Source organism: Toxoplasma gondii, chromosome VIII (genome assembly GCF_000006565.2).
Source record: "Toxoplasma gondii ME49 chromosome VIII, whole genome shotgun sequence".
Taxonomy (NCBI): domain Eukaryota; phylum Apicomplexa; class Conoidasida; order Eucoccidiorida; family Sarcocystidae; genus Toxoplasma; species Toxoplasma gondii.
In genome coordinates, this window is record NC_031476.1 from 6358093 (window position 1) to 6378681 (window position 20589).

Below are 20589 nucleotides of genomic sequence, written 5' to 3' on the forward strand. Positions count from 1 at the left end.
GCAAAACAAGAGTATGCAGCACTTATGACTTCCCGGAAGGTTTTTTCAACGGAACATCTACACCAGTAAGCTGAGTTAAGTGTCGGATTCCCGGTTTGCATGCGCCTTCATCGAGTCAAAAATTGGGAAAAATGTGGAGAAAAGCCATGATCAAGCCACCGTGACGACGAAGGGGACATCGCTTTGTCATTCTAAGATGCATTTCTCGAAGAAAGACAAACGAGGGAGCGAGAAGCCGCCAAGAAAAGTGAATGTGACCTGAGGAATTTCGTCACTGGTACAGTGAATCGAGATGAGCCGAATCAAGAACTCTGCATGCGGTAGCAGATGCAGCATCAATCGTACGCGAAAGTAGATCAAACATCTGGCTCTTAGCTATCAGTCTGTTTAAGGTCTCGGGATGATTCGGCGCCTACAGCTCGGTTAGACTACAAAATGGGAACCACGTTCTCTTTTAGCATAGGTTGCGTGCAGTCACTTCACGTCCATCAGAGACCCCGAATGTTTTTGTTTTTTCCCTTTCAACGAAATCCCGGGTTCACCAGTGGCTATGCGTTGTGTGATATCTTGCCAAAGAGCATTGAGATCAACACTTGTATCGAAAATTTGTCGTCAACCTCACTAACTGGACTGGGAGATCATCTCTATTCGATCCCCTTAGGCACCGTCTAGGGGGCACATAAGCACATGCATACGACAGGGGAAGTGTGGATTTCCGATGCTGTGAAAGGCAACGCTCCCACCGACGCAGCTACTGGTGGGCTCAGTATGATATTTGGTCTGCATTAGAAGGGCAATACTAGCTGAAGCGCTGAACTCCATGAGACTCTCGCGATGATCGTTTCCGGATCTAAGTCGTTGTGGGGCGAAGGCCACGCAGTACTTCGACATGCAAGAACTGTAATGCGTGAAGGAGCAACATTGCAGTCCAAATAATGAATACACCGTATTGGTAATTCAGTCAGTTGCCGCTACACTCGTGAATGAGGTTGAGCTCAAAATGGAAGCCGGCCTGGTCACGCGCCAGCAACACACATTTCCCAGTGATGAGGATCAACAGTGTTTCTTCGACTGATGAGAGAATGCAGTGGATAACACAAATGTTGGGAGCCCCTTTACGTTGACCACCTTCGACGTTGCTGCCTGGAAAAGAATTGTTACCGATTGCCCTGCAGCGTCCCCTCATGTGGAGTCCGAGGAGTCTCCTGCATTCACCCAAAAGCTGTGTGCTGATTTTTGTAAACTTTGGACTTTTTATCACCTCCACAACCGCAGTTATTGTTTTCTATATTCACTGGCACCGCCGCAGGCTCGGCTGGAGAGGCCACCTTTTGTTGCGCTATCGCAGGTGCGACAGGCGCTGCCAGGGAAACTTTGCCCTCTAGTTGCCGGATGGCCTCCACAATAGGTGTGAGGTCAGCCTGGGAAAGGAGTTCATAGAAATCGCTGTTAGGGTAACGGTAGGGCTTACTGGGGACGATGGAGCAAACGAGACAGGACCCTGTTCCGCCGCGCGATCAGGAATCTCTGGGGAAGGTGGAGGGGTCTCAGGCGCAGGCATGGCTTCTGGCATCTGTTCGTGTTGTTAAGCATTGAGGAGTCTCGCTGACGAAGAGTTTTGTTTTACCGCCGCTGATGTGGGCTGCGCCTCCACTGTCGCTGGTTGGGGGGCTTGGCCTGGTTTTCCGTTGGAGTTTTTTGTGGAACAGGGACGATTTACCATTGCCGTAGAAGGTATTCACCTGTTATCACATTTATCACGAGACCCTAGAGGTAGAGCTCGTAAAAAAATCGTGCTGCTAAAGTTTTGAGTTATTACCCCTTGTGAATCAGCTTCAGACGGGGCAACTGTTGCAGGAGACGGAACCGCGGAGGTTCTTGGCGAAGCTGGAGCAGAAAGGACTTCTTCAGCGCCGGGTGCCGCATACACAAACTCTGGCGCCGCGATATGCTTTCGTCTAGTGACGTTCGAACCCAGTTCGGCAGCAATTTCTTCGTCCTCTAGGTCTCCCATAGTCTTAGGTGGTAACTTGAAAAGAGAAATAGGATACTTCCCTGAATCGTTGACGGAAGTCTCCTACCTTGTGTCTTTTAACACGTCGCGCACTAATCTCAGGACCGGACGTAGGAGCAATCTGAGACGGATAATGTTACCGAATTTTATGTTTTGGATGGAAGGAAACCTTACCGCGGGAGCCTGAGTGAACCTCGCCTTCCGGAACTGGGAAGACACATGGGGTCATACGACAGGTTCCGTGACATGTGACGCGGTTTCCACTCTCACCTGCGGGACGGTGGCACTGTGTAAGCCACTATGCTGGTGGAGGATTTAAAAAAACTGCGGCTGCACTGCCACCACAGGTTCCTACCTTACACTCTGGTGACTTGTGAATCCTCGCTGCCGCTTCTGTTGAAGTGGCTAGCGACTCTCCAGCCTGGATGTCTGACACTTTTTGCACTTGCCGTGGACTGTTGACCGTGAGCGGTGTTGCCTGATCGTGCGAAGGGGATTGTCTCAGAAAGATAAAGATATCCAATGAGACTGCTTACGCTCCTGATTCTCCCCACCATTGCCTGCATCCATTTTCAGTATTAGAATGAGTACCCACACTGTTGAAAGCGCGCCTCTTACCCGGAAACGCTGAGCCGCTTGCTTGTCGTGCTTCACATGGTTGCCGGGTGATATATTTTGACTGCGGCCATACGCCATAAAGGAGACGCTCAAAATCAAAATCGCGGTGAATCGCATCTTCAAAATCGATACGAGAGTACAAGAGTAACACTCTGTCGTTGCGGCACCCTTAAGCACCAGAAGGACGAACCTGTGATGCCTGGGAGCAGCAAAATCTGACGAGTGTATGGACACCTGATTCTCTTTGTGTTGCTGAAAGCCTGTGAACGGAGCGTCGTGACCACGATGCAAGGCGTGTCTGCTGTTGAGTTTCTCGAGCAGAAAAAAAATACACGGTCACAGACGTGGCTTGTGACGGTACGGAATCCGGGTGATCGGGCAGCTGCAATGGATCTAAAGCCCCCTTGTACTGTTCGCAAAACTTGTAATGGCTTGGTCCTTTCTGGCTCCTAGAAGCGGCACACAACCGTTTGCCTCACCGGCTCGAACGACTGTTGATGGGGTCACGAACAAATCCACAGATGTTAGAATAATCACGGTGCATTCTTCACACAATGAAACGCACAATTGTACGATTACTCCCAAGAAGTACCGCCTAGGCATCACGGTCCAACGTTAGTTATGTGGGCCTGTCAGGTTCAGAAGGCCTTGTGCAATAAGCCGGTTTCTGACAGCGATAAAATGGGCAAAACAACAGTAACGACAAGCACTATCAAAAACCCATGCATATACAATACGTGCACGTGCACGCAACTTTTTAGAGACTGTAATATACCGCCAGTGATTGTTTGATGCATTACAGGGTTGCAAATAGATGTACGGAAGCGGAGCAGGCGGAAGCTAGAGGAACTATATTACACCAGATTTGCCACGACGTAGTTTGATTCGGAGCAGGCGCAAATATGTGCATTTTTCTTGGAACCTTGGAAATGCCACTTCTGAAGATGTGCATTACTGACAGCCGCAACGGGTCTTTGTCTCACTTGTCACGAAGTTTTGTCTGTGTATTGGAAACAGTATAATATGTTCTGTCCCTTCCCTCTGTGTTCAGGTCGACGAAGCACATCACAAGCCACAAACTGTGCGGCTGCTGTAGAGCAGCTGCAGCATGCATGATGAGTATGCAGGAAGAGGCGCCTTGCATGTCCTCGAACATTTATCTCATGGACCTCAGTGCAAACCTGGAGTTTCTGTCTCTAACTGAACGCATCTCGCAGTGTGGTCGATGCCACGCCGTGTTGCTCGTCCGTGGTGTTGACCTTTTGCGACAAGTCAAAGACTGCTATTTGACGTTCGGCGATATGCGAAGGCATTGTACTTAGACGTCTTGATCGCACAGGCTTGGATCTTCTTCGATCCGTCCATGTATAGCAACATAGTGACAAAACAGTTTCAGTACCGCCTCGGAGACTAGTAATAAGCCAGCAACAAAGGTGATCCACTGGCCTTCCAGTTTCCCTGCTCGTAACAAAAGAACATATCCCTTTACAGTGAAACCAATTCGTGGTATATGCCACAAGTGAGACATTGCTTGCCGAGTCCTGAATGAAAAGTCCGGCATTGCGCAGACTGGCTCTTAAAGCCAGTCGGTTGGAGGCTCGCATCGTGGACGAGAACACATCGTCGTAGAACGAGAGCAAACTGCTTGTGTCGAATGACACTCCATGCAAGTGTAACAGAGCAGGTTGCATTGATCTCGTAGCTCATCGCATTTCACAAAGCAAGCTTCCTGTTGCACAGTAGGCACCTTCGGAACATACACGATGTCGCAGTCAGATTTGTTGTGCTCAACAAGACGAACAGCCAGACAAAAAAACGCCTTTTTTCACTGCTTTCCTTCAGCTGCCTCAGGAAACAGGGGCTGGCGACAGTCTTCTCGGTGCAGCCTTAGAACAAAGTCAGGAACCTCATCAGCGCTGAAGGCGGAACGAATTTCCATAGAACCGCTCCCTTTGTCGTGGTGACGAATTCCAGCTTGTTGGAAGTGCTGCCCACTCTGTACAAGGAAAAGGCAGCAAACATCTCTTGATTTTAGAACTGTCCCATTAAGGCTCCCTTGTTTTATTCACTTTACTCCGCAATGTGCATGCTGCGATTCCAAGTGATGTAGTCTTTTTTTCCATCTGCAAAAGGGAATCAGAGTCGGTCTTGCGCCGCACAGTTTTGTGATACACTTACATAGTAGTAAATTAAAATGTAGTAAGGTCTCTTTACGTCTGTCCTCGAGGCACGAGCGTACACGCCACCTGTCTCATGTGAGAGCACAACAACTCCGATGTTCAACGCGTCTTCAACCACATCTATGTCAAACCCTGATCCCCAGTGAACAGAGCCTGGCCTGCTAAGTTCGAAATGGACGGCTGCAGCTTTGCCTTCAGGTGTTGATGTGTCCATGATTATGTCTGCAGAAGTAATAAAGACATCACAAGTTGACATAAAGGGGGTCAAAAAGCGGAGGCAATCGCTGACAGGAGAAGAATTTTGACTGAATTTCTCATTTTTGCAGACGCCACCCCCCCCCAACAACAAACTCGATCAACCAAGCATGATTCGCACGAGGAGCACTCAAAAAAAAACTAAGCATGTGACTTACAGGCTGAATTGCGGTACTGGTCCCCTGAGAGAACCGCAGAAGGAGACCATGGATCGAGCCACTCTTCGTCCTCGAGAGCCGCTAACACCTCTAAGCGCCTCATGAAGGCGTCGGCATCCCAGTCGGGCCCCGGGCGGTTTTCACCTGTACATGATGAGGAATAACAGTGACATGAAAAGATGTGCTCGTGAGCCACGGAGGCATCCTCGGCGACAGCCGCACCGTAGGACCGTGCACTGCTCATGCAATCATTCCACCCTGGAGCTGTCAACTTGCTTAGGACTGCAATCGCCGATAGCTGGAACTGATCAGATAACCAGTGGCATCTCACTGCAACGAGCAGTTGAGACAAACCGCGCTACGTGGTCTGCAATGAAGAATAAGGCAGAAATTCCAACAGAATAAAATGCACGTACTGGTCTCAGATGGTCGGAAGCCGACGAAGCCATCTGCAGCCACATTTCGAATTGCTTGCATGTCAAGCGCCTCAAACGCAGGGTAGAATTTCTCGAGTTCCTTCAGACAGGCCGCAATGCTGTGGTACATGCAATCGCCGTCGCCGCCAATCTCCTGTTGTTAATACGCGTGCGTTGACACAGGTGGTGCTACGATTCACACCCGACCAAAGCTATCAAACAGCAAATCAATAAGTGATCGGGAAAATTTGGGAAAGTATCAACAAAGAAGAGCTCGATTGCGCGTGCATCGGTTTATGTGCGAAGCAGTGCGCAGCCCGCTGCAAGCACCCACCGTGATGCATGCTCATGAAGTACTTGTCCCTGCTCCTGTCGTTAGGCCTTCGAAGAGCCTACAATGATATTGGCGGCTCACCTTTTTGTACACCGAGACTCGGAAGGGGGCTGCTCGATGCTGCCATGCCGACGACGCTCTCTCCCAACCCTCTTCATCGGCGTTGTGCTGCGAACGATGCGATGTAGTTGAGACAATCTTACGATTCGTAGGGAAGTTTGCGTTGTACATTCCGGCTTGTCTTCTGTTCGCACGTTCGATTCCACTTCGAGTCTTTACAGCGTCCTCAAATTCCCGGCTGGCTATTTCATCGTTTGACAGGGACCGCTTGTCACGTTCTTTTGAATACTGAACTGTGGAATCTCTCTGAAGAGTATTCAAGTCACGAGAAGATCCACATACCAATCTCTGTCCTGCTGACCCCGATTCTTCCTCACAGCCGCAGCTGCTGTGCTGTACGGAGCAACTGCTCGCTGGATCTGGCGCTTCATCGCCGAAAAGGCAGACATCGAGGCAGTGGCAATCATTTGAAGGAGTTAGCCGTTCCTTTTTCCAGAGCGACGAAGGAAGACGATTAATGCTAGATTGGCTACTCGAACCGGAGATCGACACACGAGCAGAGGTGGGACGTAGAAGTCTGGAAAAGGCAGAACTAAGCGAGCCCCTTTGGCATGCCGATAGAGACACTGAAGGCGGAAACAAAGCTGAGATGCAGTTCGGTGGTCTCGGTACGGAGCTGCCGCCACTGCTCAACAACAGCAGTGCCATCCCAGCAACTGACGTAAAGACAAACGACCGCGGTGTTTGACGGAGCATGGTTCCACGTGAACAGCACATCAGAGCCAAGCGAGTCGGCATACGTAGGAACGAATCTGCAACAGACACTTGCCTAAGGATGGGGAGGCGAAAAGCAGTGACAAGCGATCGCTTTACGCGCGTGACAGGGTGGCTGCTGATTACCGCGACGCCCCCGAAGCCACACCTGCTTCGCGCACACGCCCATGAAACCAGAGACAACGAGGCGGGAAGTTCACGCGAAGCCTCACGAACCAGCACAAAAAATGAAATACGTCTGCAAAAACAAAAGCCAACTTCTCGGGTCTTCGTAATAACTACTTTCATCAATACAGAAAGACTGTATGTAAAACACAGCTATACCAGCCATGATGGACCGCAGAGCGACCCACACGACCGGTTCTCAGCACTTTTCATACGTGAAAAATAATCTCTTGGCCTACTTTCGCAGAAATGTGCACCACGAGGGAAATCAGAGTCAAGATGAGCATCAAACAGGAGTGAAGTGTGCAGCGTGCATGTTATTTGCCCTGCATGCGCGATGGCTCTCATCTTCGAAACTGCATGCTTCCGATTAGCATGGCACATCGTCCACAACGGAGAGGAAAGTACAGAAACCAAAGAATGAAAGCTCTGTTTTGTTGCATTTATTCTCAGAGGCATTTCCGCTTCCAAGGAGGTGAGCTCCGGACACGCTGTAGGCTACCCTGCGGCAGCAGGCTCGTGGTCACAGCAACAGCAGAGTCCAGCTATTTGCCAAGAGCTGAATACAGTTTCGTTTTCTCGTACAGAACGATATGGTGAATCCAAACAGATCTCTCGCACGCGACTCCGTATTTCGCAAACGTGAACAGAGGCCGAGGGCGCTCAAAACCGACGAACTGCCGAATATTTTGTTGATCCACCCGGGGCCACGAAGACCCTGAATGCCAGGCAAGTCCGCGAGTCTCGCGAGACTGTTGCCACGTCTTGGCGTTTTGGTAATGTCTCTCTTTGTGCATCATTCTAAACTGTCGGCATCACTACCTGAAAGTCCACAAACACAGCAACCCGGCTCTGGGCGCCCTTCTGATGAAGTCACCATGGGACAATTGCGTTACCGGACGAGGAAAACTTCCCTGGAAGCACAGTACATGCGAACTGGTGGCTCTTTCTTTATATAATGCAAAGACTACACCAAAATTTCATCTCCTTCCAGGTGCAAGCGACACAACAAACCAGGCCTCGTGCAATGGCGCGAATTACGTGGACGGTGGGGATGCTTCCAGGAAGACCGCTTGCCGCTCTTTCGTTTCCATCCAAAAGGGGATACTCCTTCTGGAAGACTGCCACTACACACACAGTTGCAAATTTGTCTTCGGCGGCCTCCACGACTCAGGTATCTTCTGGACACGCGACAAGAGAGCTCACATCGTTCAGCGACCAGCATCCTCCCAACGAACCTCTCCTACAGACAGACCAAAATCAACCCTCCAGTCGCGGTTGCACGCCAAGCAAAAATCAGGAGGTGGGAAAATCTAGAGAAGCCGAAGACAACGTGGGTGTATCAGAGGCGGAATTCGTCTCCGACGATAGTCTCAGGAGCACCGGAAACACTGGTTTCCCGTATCCTCCTTTGGATCGACCAAGGCGCATTTCTGCCGCAGATTCTGAAGCATTCCGCAGACGATGGAAGACAGCCAACCAGCTTCCTTTCTTCATTAGGCGAACAGGTGAGCTCAGCGGCAGCTGCGGATGTAGGTACCCCTTGACGGAACATGCCGGTGACATCTGGCGCTTGGCATTGAACCCCAGCGCGCAGAAAACTATATTGTGCAACTTTGGGGGGCAGGAGGGGGAAAGGGGCATCGCAACAGGGCACCGTACAAAGCGTGTTTCGCGTTACAAATGTGCAACTCTGAGTGGTGATCATGCGTCTTGGGTTGATAGGGGACTCACATGCGGTGCCGAACGAACAAATGTAATCCACTCGTTGTTGTTGTCTACGTCAGTTTTCGTTCGACTTCCTCATGTAGTGAATTGCTGCTGCCTTCGGAGGATTTGGTGGATGTTAAAATCCTTTGATGGATTCTAGTGATTGACTTCTGGCACCGTGTAGTTGATTTTACCGGAAATCCGAGGAAGCAAAGCGTACTTGAGTGTCGCAGGCGTCTTGACGGGTTCTTGCATGCCATGGGTCACTGATCCCTGCTGCGTGATGCAGGTGTTCATTATTCCTGTGCGATTCAGCTTCAGATAACGTCCCGGTGTACCTTCACTGGTCGAACAATCGAAATAAAGTATCAACAATCATTAGGAAAGTTCACGGTCGCAAACAGGTAAGTACCAGCTGTTTGATGTGAGCACACGCAGCCGTCTCCCCGTCTGAGCACCTATCGAGAGTGTCCAAATGTCTTCTGGTGGGTCTGCAGATTCTCAAATCGGAGTTGGCGGTACTGTGTGAGGCACCAGTGATCGAGAAAGAAGGTTGGCTTGAAGTTCGTGGAAACCACAAGAAAGTGATTAAAGAGGTAAGCATTTCTCGCCAAAAAGAAGCCCTGTTCTGCAGTGTCTTAGGCGCAGAATACGCTGGCCCATCTGAAGTTTCAATCTTCGCACGCTGATGACTCAAGGACACCCTGAGTTCATCACTTTGTGTTGCTGTCTCACCGTGTGAGTATCAGTGGCTAAAGCAGATTGGCTATTGACGGCGAGTCTCGTGGACGCTGTGGAGACGCAGCTGCAACAACCGATTTGTGGATCGGAACCGCTGGAGCCGTGAATAACGGATTCAACAGTAGAGCAAGCTTGTCTACGCTCCTCCTCTAGTCAAAGCAGTTAAGACAAAGCCGCCGGAAGCGTTGGTTGCGCAGGTCACCACAACGAGGACTACCAGCTAAGTGCAATCTTGTCCTGCACGAAGACGATGCCTGTTCATCGTTGATTTTGTGTGTCGTAGTGGCTCTCTTCCCTACCCCAATGTGTTGAAATGTATGTGTTGGGACAGACAAGTTTTGTACACGCGTTTTATGTTCAGCAATATGTTGCGAGATTTGTGTCTAGACCCGAACAACCTGCACTACGAAGTCCAGGGTCCACTCCTCTCTGATACTTTTACCAGTATGTCAAGTTTCTGTTCAACTACCACGAGGAGAGTGTATGATTAAAACTGCTCAGTTTCTCGACCAAACTGGGTAAACCGGCTGTGTTGCATCGCTGTCATTAACTCTACGTCACTGCTAGCGTGGATCTAAGCTGGGTTTCCGATGGGCTGTAATTACAATAATTTCAACGTTCTGTGCTGAAATTTGAAACATGGAAAAGTTCAATAGATAGACGCCCAATTTTTAGCGAGATTGTGCCCACACTATACGCTTTCATCGTACACGCGGAAATCGAAGAGGGTTCCCTCTGTAGGCCATGACCGTCAAACAATCCGTACACCTGCAGAGCGGTGAAAGACAACGCGGTCATCCTCAAAGAGAAATATGTATGAACTTTTCACAAAGTGAATTGCTTGATTTGCAACTCGCCATGCCCACAAAATTAAAAAGCTGCGTCGATCCCAAGGGCGAAGTCGGTTGATGCATATAAAGGTGCGACATCCTGGCGCTTGGCCTTCTGCCGAAAGTACTTCAAGCTGGTGTTCTTCGATTGGTCTGCCTGCAGTGCCATGTCTCTATCTGCCGTCAGTTGTACACTGAGCATGGCTTCACAAGACGGGTCCAGAAGTGGGACATCGGAGCTCGACCAGCTTAACCTGTGCACGGAAGCCCAGTCATTTGTGACCACCTTCTTCTCACCATAAACCCTGCCGTTTCGTGGAGAGAAATTTGGAGACTTTTCCACCTGGTCGGGACGTCCACTCCCAAAAGGAGCTGCGGCCCGCGCAGAGGATCGCGTCCGATTAGCCTTGAAGTAGTTAGGGGAAGGGATTTCCGAAGTAGCGTGGTGGTCCAAGCGTAGAGTTTCCTGCTGTCTCCTGTAGCCACGTGTTTGAAGCCTCTCTGCGATAATTTCCTGCACCTTTTGTATCATCTTCGGATTAGACCCGACGTTGACAATCCAGTCAATTGAAGCGTTCACATCGTCCAGAGTGACAACTGTTGAGGAAGGTGGAGTAGAATTACTCCAGTCACTCACCATCGGTGACTCTTTGCGGATCTTCCCGGATGCAGTGTCTCGCCGAGTGCACGACACTTCACAGTAGCTCTCGTCAAAATATTGGTTGCCGGTGTAAGTTGACCATCCATCGCTCCGGGCACCTTGACTGCCACTCGGAGATGTGGAAGTTACACTCAACCTACAAGGAGACTCTTCCTTTCTTCCACGAAGCAACGCTTTCTTCGACAACACTTGCTCCTGGCCGTTTCTTGACGAATTCTGCCCAAACTGACCTACCGACCTGAGTGATGGTGCAGCGGTGGGTGCTGTCTTTCGATTTACGTTTCTGCCCTCGAAGTGGCGCCTAGTCTCGAGCGGCCGAGGAGGTCGTCTGCATCTTGGTCTTTCTCTTGACATGCTCGGCAGTTCCGCAAATTCACCTTCCGTAATTTCTCTGCTTTGAGGCAATTCGTCTCTATCGGATCCATTCACCTCCATGAAGTCAACTTCTGAATGCGAACTCCTTTCTCGATGCCGAGAGACCTCGAAAAGGCCATACTCGTTCGCTTCGCTGCCGCTTGCCATTCTCCTAGGTGTCTGCGGTAGCGACAAATCATGACGATAATTCGATAATTCTGAGTCACCACAAGAGTCGGCTTCCCACTCCTGTTGCTGAGCAGTATTCCGATCTCGCAGTTGATCTTGAAAACTCCGATGGTGCATGCTCCGGATATCATGAGAGCCGACGCAGCCCGACGCCTGCACATGAATGTTGTTCTCTCTAGACGCGCTGTTTTTGCGTCGGCATCCTACAGTTTGCCTTTCGTCGTCTGCCATAGTATCTTTTGCAGCCTCTCCTGCTTCTTCCCGAGTATTTCTCCAGCGGCACTCATTATTCACAGACAGCCTCCATTCGGGAAACGATGAATGATCACACGCATCACTGCCGATCGATCCACAGAAATCCGAGTTGTGCTCGTTCTGGTTGGATGCACCGGAACCCACAAAAATTTTCTTCAGACACTTATTTGCCCTGTTCCCCAAGTCTCTTGAACGAATCGTTCGGCCGTTGTCCGTGCTCTGACTAGCACAGTGGCAACTTTTGTGCTTCAGTCGCTGCGAAAAACCAACTTCCTTACACTGTCTTTCTGGTGGAGCAAGACTCGCCTCGAGAGGGAAAGTCCCTGGTTGTCCGCCCCGTCGACATATAGAGTGACTACCATGAGTCGCTGGCGGTGAATTTATGTCTCTCCTCCATCCAACGGTCTGACTACTTCTCATTTCCCGTTCAGAACTGCTTGAGAAATCGACCCACGAAACACCACTTGCCTCGCTGGTGCTCTCGCTGTTGTACGACTCGTCGCTTCCACTTGACTCCGTTCGCAAAGCATTTTCCTGGGTCATTCGTGAGGCAAGTCCTTGACTACCCTTCGATAGACGCTCTGCGTACCTTGTGGCAGACAAGTGTCGGCGACTCCTGTCTTGCCTTTGTGTGCCTTCGTACGGAACACCTGCCTCGCAACTGCTCACATCAAGCCGCACCGGCGACCACTGTCCCGCATGTTGACTTAAGAACTTTTCGCTGGCGCTGTTGCTGATGATGCCAACCTTCGGGGACATATTTCGTGCTGGTGACTCGCTTATGCAGAGCCTTTGCTGCATTGAAGGTGGTGATCGCGACCGACAGTTCGCTGACTGCACGTTTGCCGCATCCTCAGGGCACGAGCTTGCACTATCACCGCCAGTGCCACACGCCTCAGAAGGTGAGTAGGCATCGGAACCAGAATTTCCACACGTGTGCCTTCGCCCTGTAGCCGAGTTTAACAACGCCGAAACTACCTCAGCTGGAGCAAACCCCTGAAGGCGGCGACGTGAACAGACCCGGGCACGCCGCCGAGCTGACGCGAGCCGGACTCGACCGTCGCCTAGTTTTGTCCAGTGCCTCTGCATTGTCGATGTGCAGGCGATTAGATACCCGTTACAAAATATCGAGCTGACTAGGTATGGTACCTTTTGATCAGAAGACGCACAGCCAGCTGTTGGGAAGAATGAGAATTTCTTAAAGATGTGTCCTGCCACTCGTAACAGCTGGATGGACGGCGTGAACATCGTCCGAGCTGCCACGGCAGCTTGTGGCACCGTTCACCTTAGCACGCAGAGCGAAGGAAAAAGTCACTTGAGAGAAGGGACAACACGCTTTTACGGGACACAGAAAGATGACGCAGGAAACCGAATGACTCTGTTGGCCGTTTACGTCGTTGAGTTATCTTTTGAGAGAAACCGCCGTCATGGTCTTACTGAGCTAGCACTCCGGCGAAGTCTCGATAGCCCGAGTGACTGACCGCCGGCGGTGCCAGGCAGTCCAAGATTGACTGCCCGGACAAAATGTTGGCAGTCAAATCCGAAAGTTTTCAACCGACAAAAGTGTAACCAGATTTTTGTGAAGGAAAAAATATACTGAAGTTGACGCAGGTCCTCTACGTACTGTTTTGCGTAGACTCAGGTGTGTTGCTCTCCAACTCCTCCGGACACATGGTGACAATGCGGAGCGCCTCAGCACCAGATAGAGGTGGAGGTCGCTGAGGTTCTCGATGTTTGAAAACAGAACCCGCAGTGCGCGTTGCACTGGCTGGCGGTATGATGGGGTCTACGTCGGCTTGCCTAACAGAGATGCACCAGACGGACGTCTTGGTGCGTGTCGAGCAGCAAACAGGCACTCGGCAATACTTCAGCCATCGACTGTCAACCGCGACTGAAACTGAAACTAGTCGATTTACGGAGTGGGAGTTCTCATTTCACAACAGCCGCTGTGCGACTTTACAAGAAAAGCATTAACGATAAACGGAGTACGTAGTGCTAGGAACAGGCCACAGCAGTCAGCGAAAATATCTTTGGTATCCGAATCGCGGGGCGTACAGCCACCATTTGACGATCGCTGAAGTCGAGAAACCGGATTAGGTACTGGTGATTCTACTACCACCCACTAGCCTTCTCGGAAAAGTACTCTCCGTGACCGTGCTTCGGTTTTCCACTGTTTCCTCGTTCAACGTTTCGCCAACGAAAAAAGATGTATGTAATTCAATGTTGCGATCTGGCAACTGTTCGGTGCTGTCTGTACACTGCGGTCTTTCGTCCATAGCTTGCCGCTATGAGAGGCGCCGAGTACTGAATCACTCTGTGAGAAGAAATGAGGGTACCACTGGCTGCGTAGGAGGCAAAACGGCGAGGCAAACATCCCTGGGCCAATTACTTGTGAAGTCCATCCACTTGCAGTATACCGCTCAGAAGCAGCAATCACGATGCGGAGCTTCCTGGAACAAGCCAGAAATTCCATATCGATGTCGCTGCAGTCACCGACGCCGCCAGCACCGCTTCCTCCGCCGGTGGACACTATGCATAACACACTAAAAAGAATCAATCTGGTACGATTTCTGGTCAGCAGTGTAATCTTAGAAAACTGTCAGGCACCGCAAGCAGGCGACGGCGGTCACCACATTAACAGCGGGAATTTGTTTGACAGCAGCGATCTCTTTGACGAACGACTGCGAAAATTTGAGAGGCAAGCAAGGTTCTCTAAGGAACTCCAGTGCCGTACCTTATGGGCTCCAATTCTTAGCCGTGTCAATGATTCTGGCGTCACTCCTTGCTCTGGTTCGACGGCAGCTATCTTTCTAGCACAGTGAAGCATCGTGCACTAGCAAGTCACTTCAGAGTGGTATGACCGCTATCATCATGCGCATCAAAGAACCTGCCAGTGTGAATACCCAAAGCAAGATCATTATACATCCGTGGTATGACGAAACTGCTTTTCATAGCGGTAACAACGCGTTCCCACAGTCAAGGCGATGCTATTCAGGTCGATAAAGGAGCTCGTTGAGGTGAAAGCAGCCAATAAATCCTTTCATTACGTATGGGAAAAAAACTTGTCTTGCAGGTGTCACTAAGCAGCGGGACTGTGACAATTGGGTAAGGTTGTAGATCCTTAAATGTGCCACGTGAAGCGACCCACGCACGTGTTTCAGATTCGCGGACATTATCCTGGTACTTGTGACATTCTGCCGATCGAAAGACATGGCTGCTCTGCATTGAAGATTTCCTTAGACATATTTGCATCACATAATGTTGGCGGCCGTCTCCATGATGTCTTTGGTCGCACTTGCCATGGCGATCGCATTTTCAGTAAGCGAGAGGCCCCCCGGTTACTTGCTTCGAGATGTCGAATCTCTGCGCAGGACTGCAGTGAGAGCAATCCATATCTCTTTTGGGGGTTGACTGGAGCTTCTGCAGGTAAGGTTGTTCACCCTGTTATTTGTGCATGATAGATAGTTGAGAGCCGTGTGACACTTAGCAACGATTTGTCTCTGCGCGACTTCAAAAGTCCTCATCATTCGCCATTTGCCATACGGTATGGAGTTTAACAAGCACGTTTATAGGGAAAGTCGGGAACTCCATCGTCCACCTAAAATTCCCAGGTGCTATGGAATATGCCACGATATATTACACTAATTTGCTGTCCGCGTTGGGTGCCGCCTGGGGGTACGCTAAAGGGGCGTTCACCTCGAAGAAGTAAATCCCGATGTTCCAAGACGACTGAGTAGGAATTCATCACCAAGACTTCAATCGTCTGACCTGCCTATATTCCTTAACCGAGCTAACGGCACTGAATGGAGCGGCACCCACTATACACAGAGCTGGCCGACTACGGAGGAAATTATACTGCCGTTCAGCGGACCCCTAATCAGTACTTTATTTCTTCTTCTTCTGGAAGGCGACTCTCTTGTCTTTCTATTCTGAAATCAAGTTGATTTGGATCGAGCACGTTTTTGCCGTCAACACATTGCGATTCACCATCGGCTTGTGGTTGAGTGGGAGGCACGCCTGTCCGTCGCCAGTCGCCCTTTTCGATGGGAATAGCCTTGCCCGTGCTTGGATCCATGTATGGCGATGAAGCAGGCCTGTTTAGCAGACACAGGCAACCTCAGAGCTGCTTTCAAAGCGGTAAGAGATCACGAGAATATTTGCACTGTACATAAGGCCAGTCGTACTCTTCAACTTACTGGTCCTTCGGCGATGAAACGCGTAGTTCTGGGAGTTTACTGGACGATGGGGGGCACTTGCCACCGGTATCACTCTCCCCTGTGCTTGGCATTGTGCTTCCTTTTTCGAAGTCGAACTTTGCAAACTCCTCGCAGATACCACACGCTTGCCAAGAGTGCGGGAGACGGCGGTGTCCCCGTGCGCCGAGCAGCCACCTGATGTCACAATTCGAGAAGCGCAGCCACGTTAAAAAGTCTAGAGTTGACAACCACTGGCTCTCTCTCCCCTACTTCTCTTGATGGCACCGGAAACGACACAAAAAGAAGGTCGTTTGGTTCTCAACATGGTCGCACCACGCTTGGAGTCGGTGGCTAACAGTGCGCTTATCCATCTGATTCCTAGGACACCTGTAAAGACGGGAACGGTGACCAAGTCAAAGGACACGTTACATGCTTCACAGAGCTCAAAACCATTACCAAGAACGACAGTATGGCAGATTCATTAGCATAGTGGCATGTGATAACAGCGACGATACTGAAGACACACGCTATTGAGTTCGGCTGGATAAACGGTGCGCCAAGTCCCTGGGCGCAGGCTCACACAAACACTCATTTCTCTTTCAGAGAAATAGCGGTTGCATCTTTATAGAAGTGTGTGGCAAAATAGCCACGAAAGCCAGCGAAAACTTACTAGCTCTCAGGAAATGCCCTTGAAGTGAGGAACCGAAGAAAAGTAGGTATGCCAGCGGTTAGCTTTGGCGTACAAGTAGGAAACTCGCGAGTTATTCGCCAGACACAGTGCCTTCTAGCTACTGTTTTGCCTCGACGTTCACCTCTAACGGAGATGGAGGAAATAAAATATGTCAGTAGTCCATCACAACCAAAGAATATGAGCCCGAACTGGTAATGCAGTGCACCTACCTGTCGATTGCCTGATTACAGCTTGGGATCTGCATGCTGGTACGTTCTGTGTGTCGCAAGTATGCTTACCGTTGACAGACTGCACCCCTGCTCACAGAGGAGAAGAAACCGAGCGCTTTGTAAGAAAACACTTTTTATAGACAGTGTCTGACGTTGGCGTGTCAAAGACTCCGTGGTGAGGTAATTCGACGATTTTCACGGCGATGCTGCGCCAGGGTTGTCGGTGTCCGCTGCGCGGACCCGCCAAAGTGGCGGTTGCCTTCAAGGAAGCGCCTTTATCACGTGCAGTATCCGTGAATCGTTCATCAGGATGCTCCTCCTTAGTTTCTCTCAGGAGCTTCTCCACACGAGGGAGCCGTCTCATCTTTTCGGGGGATTTCAGCAGTAGGTACCGTGGTCGCTTTGGTCTGTCGTATTCAGACCTATTGGGCTTCGAACGACGTCCACGGGAAGCACTAGACCACATTCCCCGCTTTATGCAAGCCTCTTGTTTCTCGGCAGCTGCCAACACTCCAGGATTTTCTCTGAAAGGAGATGACTACACGGACCGAGCTCTTGAGGCCCTGGCGGGAATGATATCGTTGGCGCAAGAATACAGCCCTCCGACGTTGGAAACCGAACTTCTCGTGCTGTCTCTTTTAAACCAAGGTGAAGATGGCCTGTTCACAATGATCATGAAACAGGCAGGTGTGGACCTAGACAAGCTTCGCAGCGGAGTTGTTGATTTTGTCGAAAGACATCCGACTGTTTCTGACAATAGCACACGGACGTTGGGTCCGGTGCTGCAGAAGGTGCTGTCGAGCGCCAACAGCTTGCGGCTCCAGTGGCATGATGAGTATATATCTGTTGAGCACTTGGCGGCTGCCTTGGCAGATGAAGACTCGAGGTTTCTTGTTAGATTTCTGAAAGAATCGAAGCTGACAGCCAATGACATTCGGCAGGCAATCAAGGCCATCCGTGGCACTCGGCGGGTAAATACAAAGACACCGGAGGTGTCCTATCAGTCCCTTAAAAAGTATGGCAGAGATCTGACAGAAGCAGCAATGGCCAATGAGTTAGATCCTGTGATAGGGAGAGACAAGGAAGTCCGACGCGTCATTCAGATCCTCAGTCGCCGCACTAAGAACAATCCCATCATCCTTGGCGACCCTGGCGTTGGGAAGACCGCTATTGCCGAGGGTCTTGCACAGCGGATTGTCTCCGGGGACGTCCCAGACACTTTGGCAGGCCGCCAGCTTATCTCGCTCGATCTAGGTGCGTTATTGGCGGGTGCGAAGCTGAGAGGCGAGTTCGAAGAGAGACTGAAAAGTGTGATCAGGGAGGTTCAGGAGAGTTCAGGACAGATTATTCTCTTCATAGACGAAATTCATATGGTTGTTGGTGCCGGGTCCGCCGGCGAAAGCGGCATGGATGCTGGGAATATTCTGAAACCCATGCTGGCACGAGGCGAACTCAGGTGCATCGGAGCGACAACTCTCGATGAATACAGAAAATATATTGAGAAAGACAAGGCGCTCGAACGTCGATTCCAAGTAGTACTTGTTGACGAACCCCGAGTGGAAGATGCTCTGTCTATTCTCCGAGGCCTCAAGGAACGCTACGAGATGCACCATGGAGTTAGCATTCGTGATTCGGCCCTTGTAGCAGCCTGCGTCCTTTCCAATCGGTACATCCAAGGTGAGAGGAGCCTCATGATTTTGCGCGACGTAACAACAACTGTGCGTTTTGGCGATCCGTATTCTTAAATGAATGTGAGCGGTCGCTGTTATGTCACACGCGAATTCCTTCTGCTCGTATAGAACGGCAAATGGAAGGAGGGGCCCTTTTGGCGAGGAGAGAAGCGAACCCATACTGCAGCAGCTTTTCCTTTTCCCATTTTCGCTTGCAGATCGTTTCCTGCCCGACAAGGCGATTGACTTGATCGACGAAGCGGCTTCCAAGATTAAGATCGAGGTGACGTCAAAGCCGACGCGTTTAGATGAGATTGACCGCAAGCTTATGCAGCTGGAGATGGAGAAGATATCGATCGTGTCAGACATGAAAGGCGGGCAGGACGCAGCTGAGCAGCAGCGGCTCCAAACGTTGGAGAAAAAAATGGCTGATCTAAAAGAAGAGCAGTCGCGGTTGAATGCGATTTGGGAACAAGAGCGGGCGGAGATCGAGAAGATTGCAGATCTTAAGCAAGAGATCGACGAAGCGAAGGTGGAGCAGCAGAAAGCCGAAAGGGAATACAATCTGAACAAGGCAGCTCAGATACGGTACGGCAAGATCCCAGAGTTGACGCAGAAGCTCGCGACTTTGGAGGCAGCGGCTAAACGAGAAGAACTTTCCTCCTCGCGGCTTCTGAGAGACACAGTCACAGCAGAAGACATTGCGCAAGTCGTTGGGTCATGGACGGGGATTCCCGTTAGTCGTCTCGTAGAAGGGGAGAGGGAGAAGCTTCTGGGTTTGGAAAAGGCACTGAACGACCGGGTCATTGGCCAGGAAGAAGGCGTTCGTTCTGTGGCTGAAGCGATTCAGAGGTCCAGAGCAGGTCTGTGCGACCCAAATCGGCCGATTGCCTCGCTGGTCTTTTTAGGCCCTACGGGTGTCGGCAAGACTGAACTGTGTAAGGCTCTTGCAAGACAGCTTTTTGACACCGAAGAGGCCCTGCTTCGATTCGACATGTCCGAGTATATGGAGAAGCACTCGACTGCGCGCCTCATTGGAGCCCCGCCTGGCTACATTGGCTTCGACAAAGGTGGGCAGTTGACAGAGGCTGTGCGGCGGAGGCCGTACTCCGTGCTGCTGTTCGACGAAATGGAGAAGGCGCACCCGGAAGTCTTCAACATCTTCCTGCAAATTCTGGAAGATGGAATTCTCACGGACAGCCACGGCCACACCGTGAGCTTCAAGAACTGCATCATCATCTTCACGTCCAACATGGGCAGCGATCTGCTCCTCCAGGCCTCAGGCACCAAGGACAGAGAGGAAGTCACCCAGGCCCTGATGGAAATCGTTCGGAGGCACTTGCGCCCGGAGCTGGTGAATCGGATGGATGAATTCGTTGTCTTCAATCCTCTAAGTGAGGCGAATCTCTTCGGCATATTCGACCTCGAAGTAGCCAAGCTGCAAGCCCGCCTCACTGACCGCCGCCTAACTCTGAGCGTCACCCACCGGGCCAAGGCGGACATTGTCCAGGCTGCCTACGACCCGAACTTCGGCGCCAGACCACTGAGGCGGGCGGTGCAGCACACCCTGGAGACGCCTCTCTCTCGGCTGATTCTTTCGGGGTCGATTAGCAACGGCCGTCGCGTTGGCGTTGCGTCGAAGCAGGAGGAGCTGCCGGTCTCAAGTGAGAAGATCGAGGATTCCAAGATTCCAGAGAACCTCCAGTTTTTTCTCTATCCTCAAGAAGGCACGGCGCAGCACATGCTTGCCAGTGGCGATACGGGCGACGCTACCAAGGACACGGGGGAAACGGCTGCGTTCTCGTGACGGGAAAAAATGAGGATCAACGGCGATCCGGGCTTGCGTTTTCAGCGTCCCCGGCCGATATGGCGACGCGGCGGGAAAAAACGATGGGAAATAGTGGTTGGGGTACATGATCTGTGGAGCTCGAAAATCCGTCTTTCCTGTTTTTCCAATGCCGCGAACGAATGTCGCAGTGAAAAAAAACATCTAGCTGGCCACTGTCGGGAATAGGCTGTTGCAGTGACCAATCGGAGACACTTCGTGACAGGCGGAAAGTGAAGGAGAGTTTTGGTAAGACTAGAGGGTGTTTTTTTATACTTTCCTCC

The 20589-nt window shown here is 50.9% G+C and overlaps 7 protein-coding genes across 7 annotated transcripts; 3 read left to right on the forward strand and 4 right to left on the reverse strand.

Annotated features, from left to right (window-relative positions):
• Nucleotides 1-827: 827 nt before the first annotated feature.
• TGME49_268700 (hypothetical protein) lies at nt 828-2789 on the reverse strand. The gene is made up of 12 exons (XM_018781515.1): nt 2633-2789; nt 2551-2574; nt 2370-2492; nt 2285-2317; nt 2189-2221; nt 2082-2135; nt 1820-2029; nt 1743-1767; nt 1628-1677; nt 1472-1573; nt 1262-1421; nt 828-1205 (listed from the first exon to the last, which is right to left on the reverse strand). Exons 1-12 carry the CDS (start codon nt 2747-2749, stop codon nt 1183-1185), a joined length of 954 nt encoding a protein of 317 aa, XP_018636551.1. The 5' UTR covers nt 2750-2789; the 3' UTR covers nt 828-1182.
• Nucleotides 2790-4442: 1653 nt separating this feature from the next.
• Nucleotides 4443-7097, reverse strand: TGME49_268690 (hypothetical protein; the record flags this gene model as incomplete). Its single annotated transcript, XM_018781514.1, has 5 exons — nt 4443-4628; nt 4811-5034; nt 5226-5369; nt 5642-5795; nt 6057-7097. 5 exons carry the CDS (start codon nt 7095-7097, stop codon nt 4458-4460), a joined length of 1734 nt encoding a protein of 577 aa, XP_018636550.1. The 3' UTR covers nt 4443-4457.
• Nucleotides 7098-7932: 835 nt separating this feature from the next.
• Nucleotides 7933-9769, forward strand: TGME49_268685 (mitochondrial large subunit ribosomal protein; the record flags this gene model as incomplete). The annotated part of the gene is made up of 4 exons (XM_018781513.1): nt 7933-8482; nt 9000-9088; nt 9182-9280; nt 9434-9769. The coding sequence occupies 4 exons, from the start codon at nt 7933-7935 to the stop codon at nt 9455-9457; spliced, it is 762 nt and encodes a 253-aa protein (XP_018636549.1). The 3' UTR covers nt 9458-9769.
• A 256-nt stretch (nt 9770-10025) lies between these two features.
• TGME49_268680 (hypothetical protein) lies at nt 10026-13330 on the reverse strand. Its single transcript, XM_002365520.1, has one exon. The coding sequence runs from the start codon at nt 12960-12962 to the stop codon at nt 10296-10298; it is 2667 nt and encodes an 888-aa protein (XP_002365561.1). The 5' UTR covers nt 12963-13330; the 3' UTR covers nt 10026-10295.
• A 695-nt stretch (nt 13331-14025) lies between these two features.
• On the forward strand, nt 14026-15713 carry TGME49_268670 (hypothetical protein). Its single transcript, XM_018781512.1, has 11 exons — nt 14026-14275; nt 14331-14412; nt 14470-14504; nt 14565-14644; nt 14710-14731; nt 14788-14819; nt 14876-14894; nt 14955-15032; nt 15086-15140; nt 15202-15258; nt 15326-15713. The coding sequence occupies exons 1-11, from the start codon at nt 14153-14155 to the stop codon at nt 15421-15423; spliced, it is 681 nt and encodes a 226-aa protein (XP_018636548.1). The 5' UTR covers nt 14026-14152; the 3' UTR covers nt 15424-15713.
• Nucleotides 15513-16780, reverse strand: TGME49_268660 (hypothetical protein). The gene is made up of 3 exons (XM_002365518.1): nt 16581-16780; nt 15911-16105; nt 15513-15808 (listed from the first exon to the last, which is right to left on the reverse strand). Exons 2-3 carry the CDS (start codon nt 16000-16002, stop codon nt 15592-15594), a joined length of 309 nt encoding a protein of 102 aa, XP_002365559.1. The 5' UTR covers nt 16003-16105; nt 16581-16780; the 3' UTR covers nt 15513-15591.
• A 233-nt stretch (nt 16781-17013) lies between these two features.
• On the forward strand, nt 17014-20287 carry TGME49_268650 (chaperone clpB protein, putative; the record flags this gene model as incomplete). The annotated part of the gene is made up of 2 exons (XM_002365517.2): nt 17014-18487; nt 18699-20287. 2 exons carry the CDS (start codon nt 17014-17016, stop codon nt 20285-20287), a joined length of 3063 nt encoding a protein of 1020 aa, XP_002365558.2.
• Between the last annotated feature and the right edge of the window lie 302 nt (nt 20288-20589).

Excerpts from the sequence above, each read along its gene's own strand:
- TGME49_268700 (XM_018781515.1), bottom strand. The coding sequence starts at position 2,749 with ATGCGATTCACCGCGATTTTGATTTTGAGCGTCTCCTTTATGGCGTAT. Across the intron at positions 1,678-1,742 it reads CGTGATAAATGTGATAACAG|GCCAAGCCCCCCAACCAGCG; the intron begins GTGAATACCTTC and ends ACGGAAAACCAG. Across the intron at positions 1,206-1,261 it reads CAATAACTGCGGTTGTGGAG|GAGACTCCTCGGACTCCACA; the intron begins GTGATAAAAAGT and ends GGGTGAATGCAG.
- TGME49_268680 (XM_002365520.1), bottom strand. The coding sequence starts at position 12,962 with ATGTTCACGCCGTCCATCCAGCTGTTACGAGTGGCAGGACACATCTTT.
- TGME49_268670 (XM_018781512.1), top strand. The coding sequence starts at position 14,153 with ATGCGGAGCTTCCTGGAACAAGCCAGAAATTCCATATCGATGTCGCTG. Across the intron at positions 15,033-15,085 it reads CCATGGCGATCGCATTTTCA|GACTGCAGTGAGAGCAATCC; the intron begins GTAAGCGAGAGG and ends ATCTCTGCGCAG. Across the intron at positions 15,141-15,201 it reads GTTGACTGGAGCTTCTGCAG|CAACGATTTGTCTCTGCGCG; the intron begins GTAAGGTTGTTC and ends TGTGACACTTAG.
- TGME49_268660 (XM_002365518.1), bottom strand. The coding sequence starts at position 16,002 with ATGCCAAGCACAGGGGAGAGTGATACCGGTGGCAAGTGCCCCCCATCG. Across the intron at positions 15,809-15,910 it reads GTTTCATCGCCGAAGGACCA|GCCTGCTTCATCGCCATACA; the intron begins GTAAGTTGAAGA and ends TCTGCTAAACAG.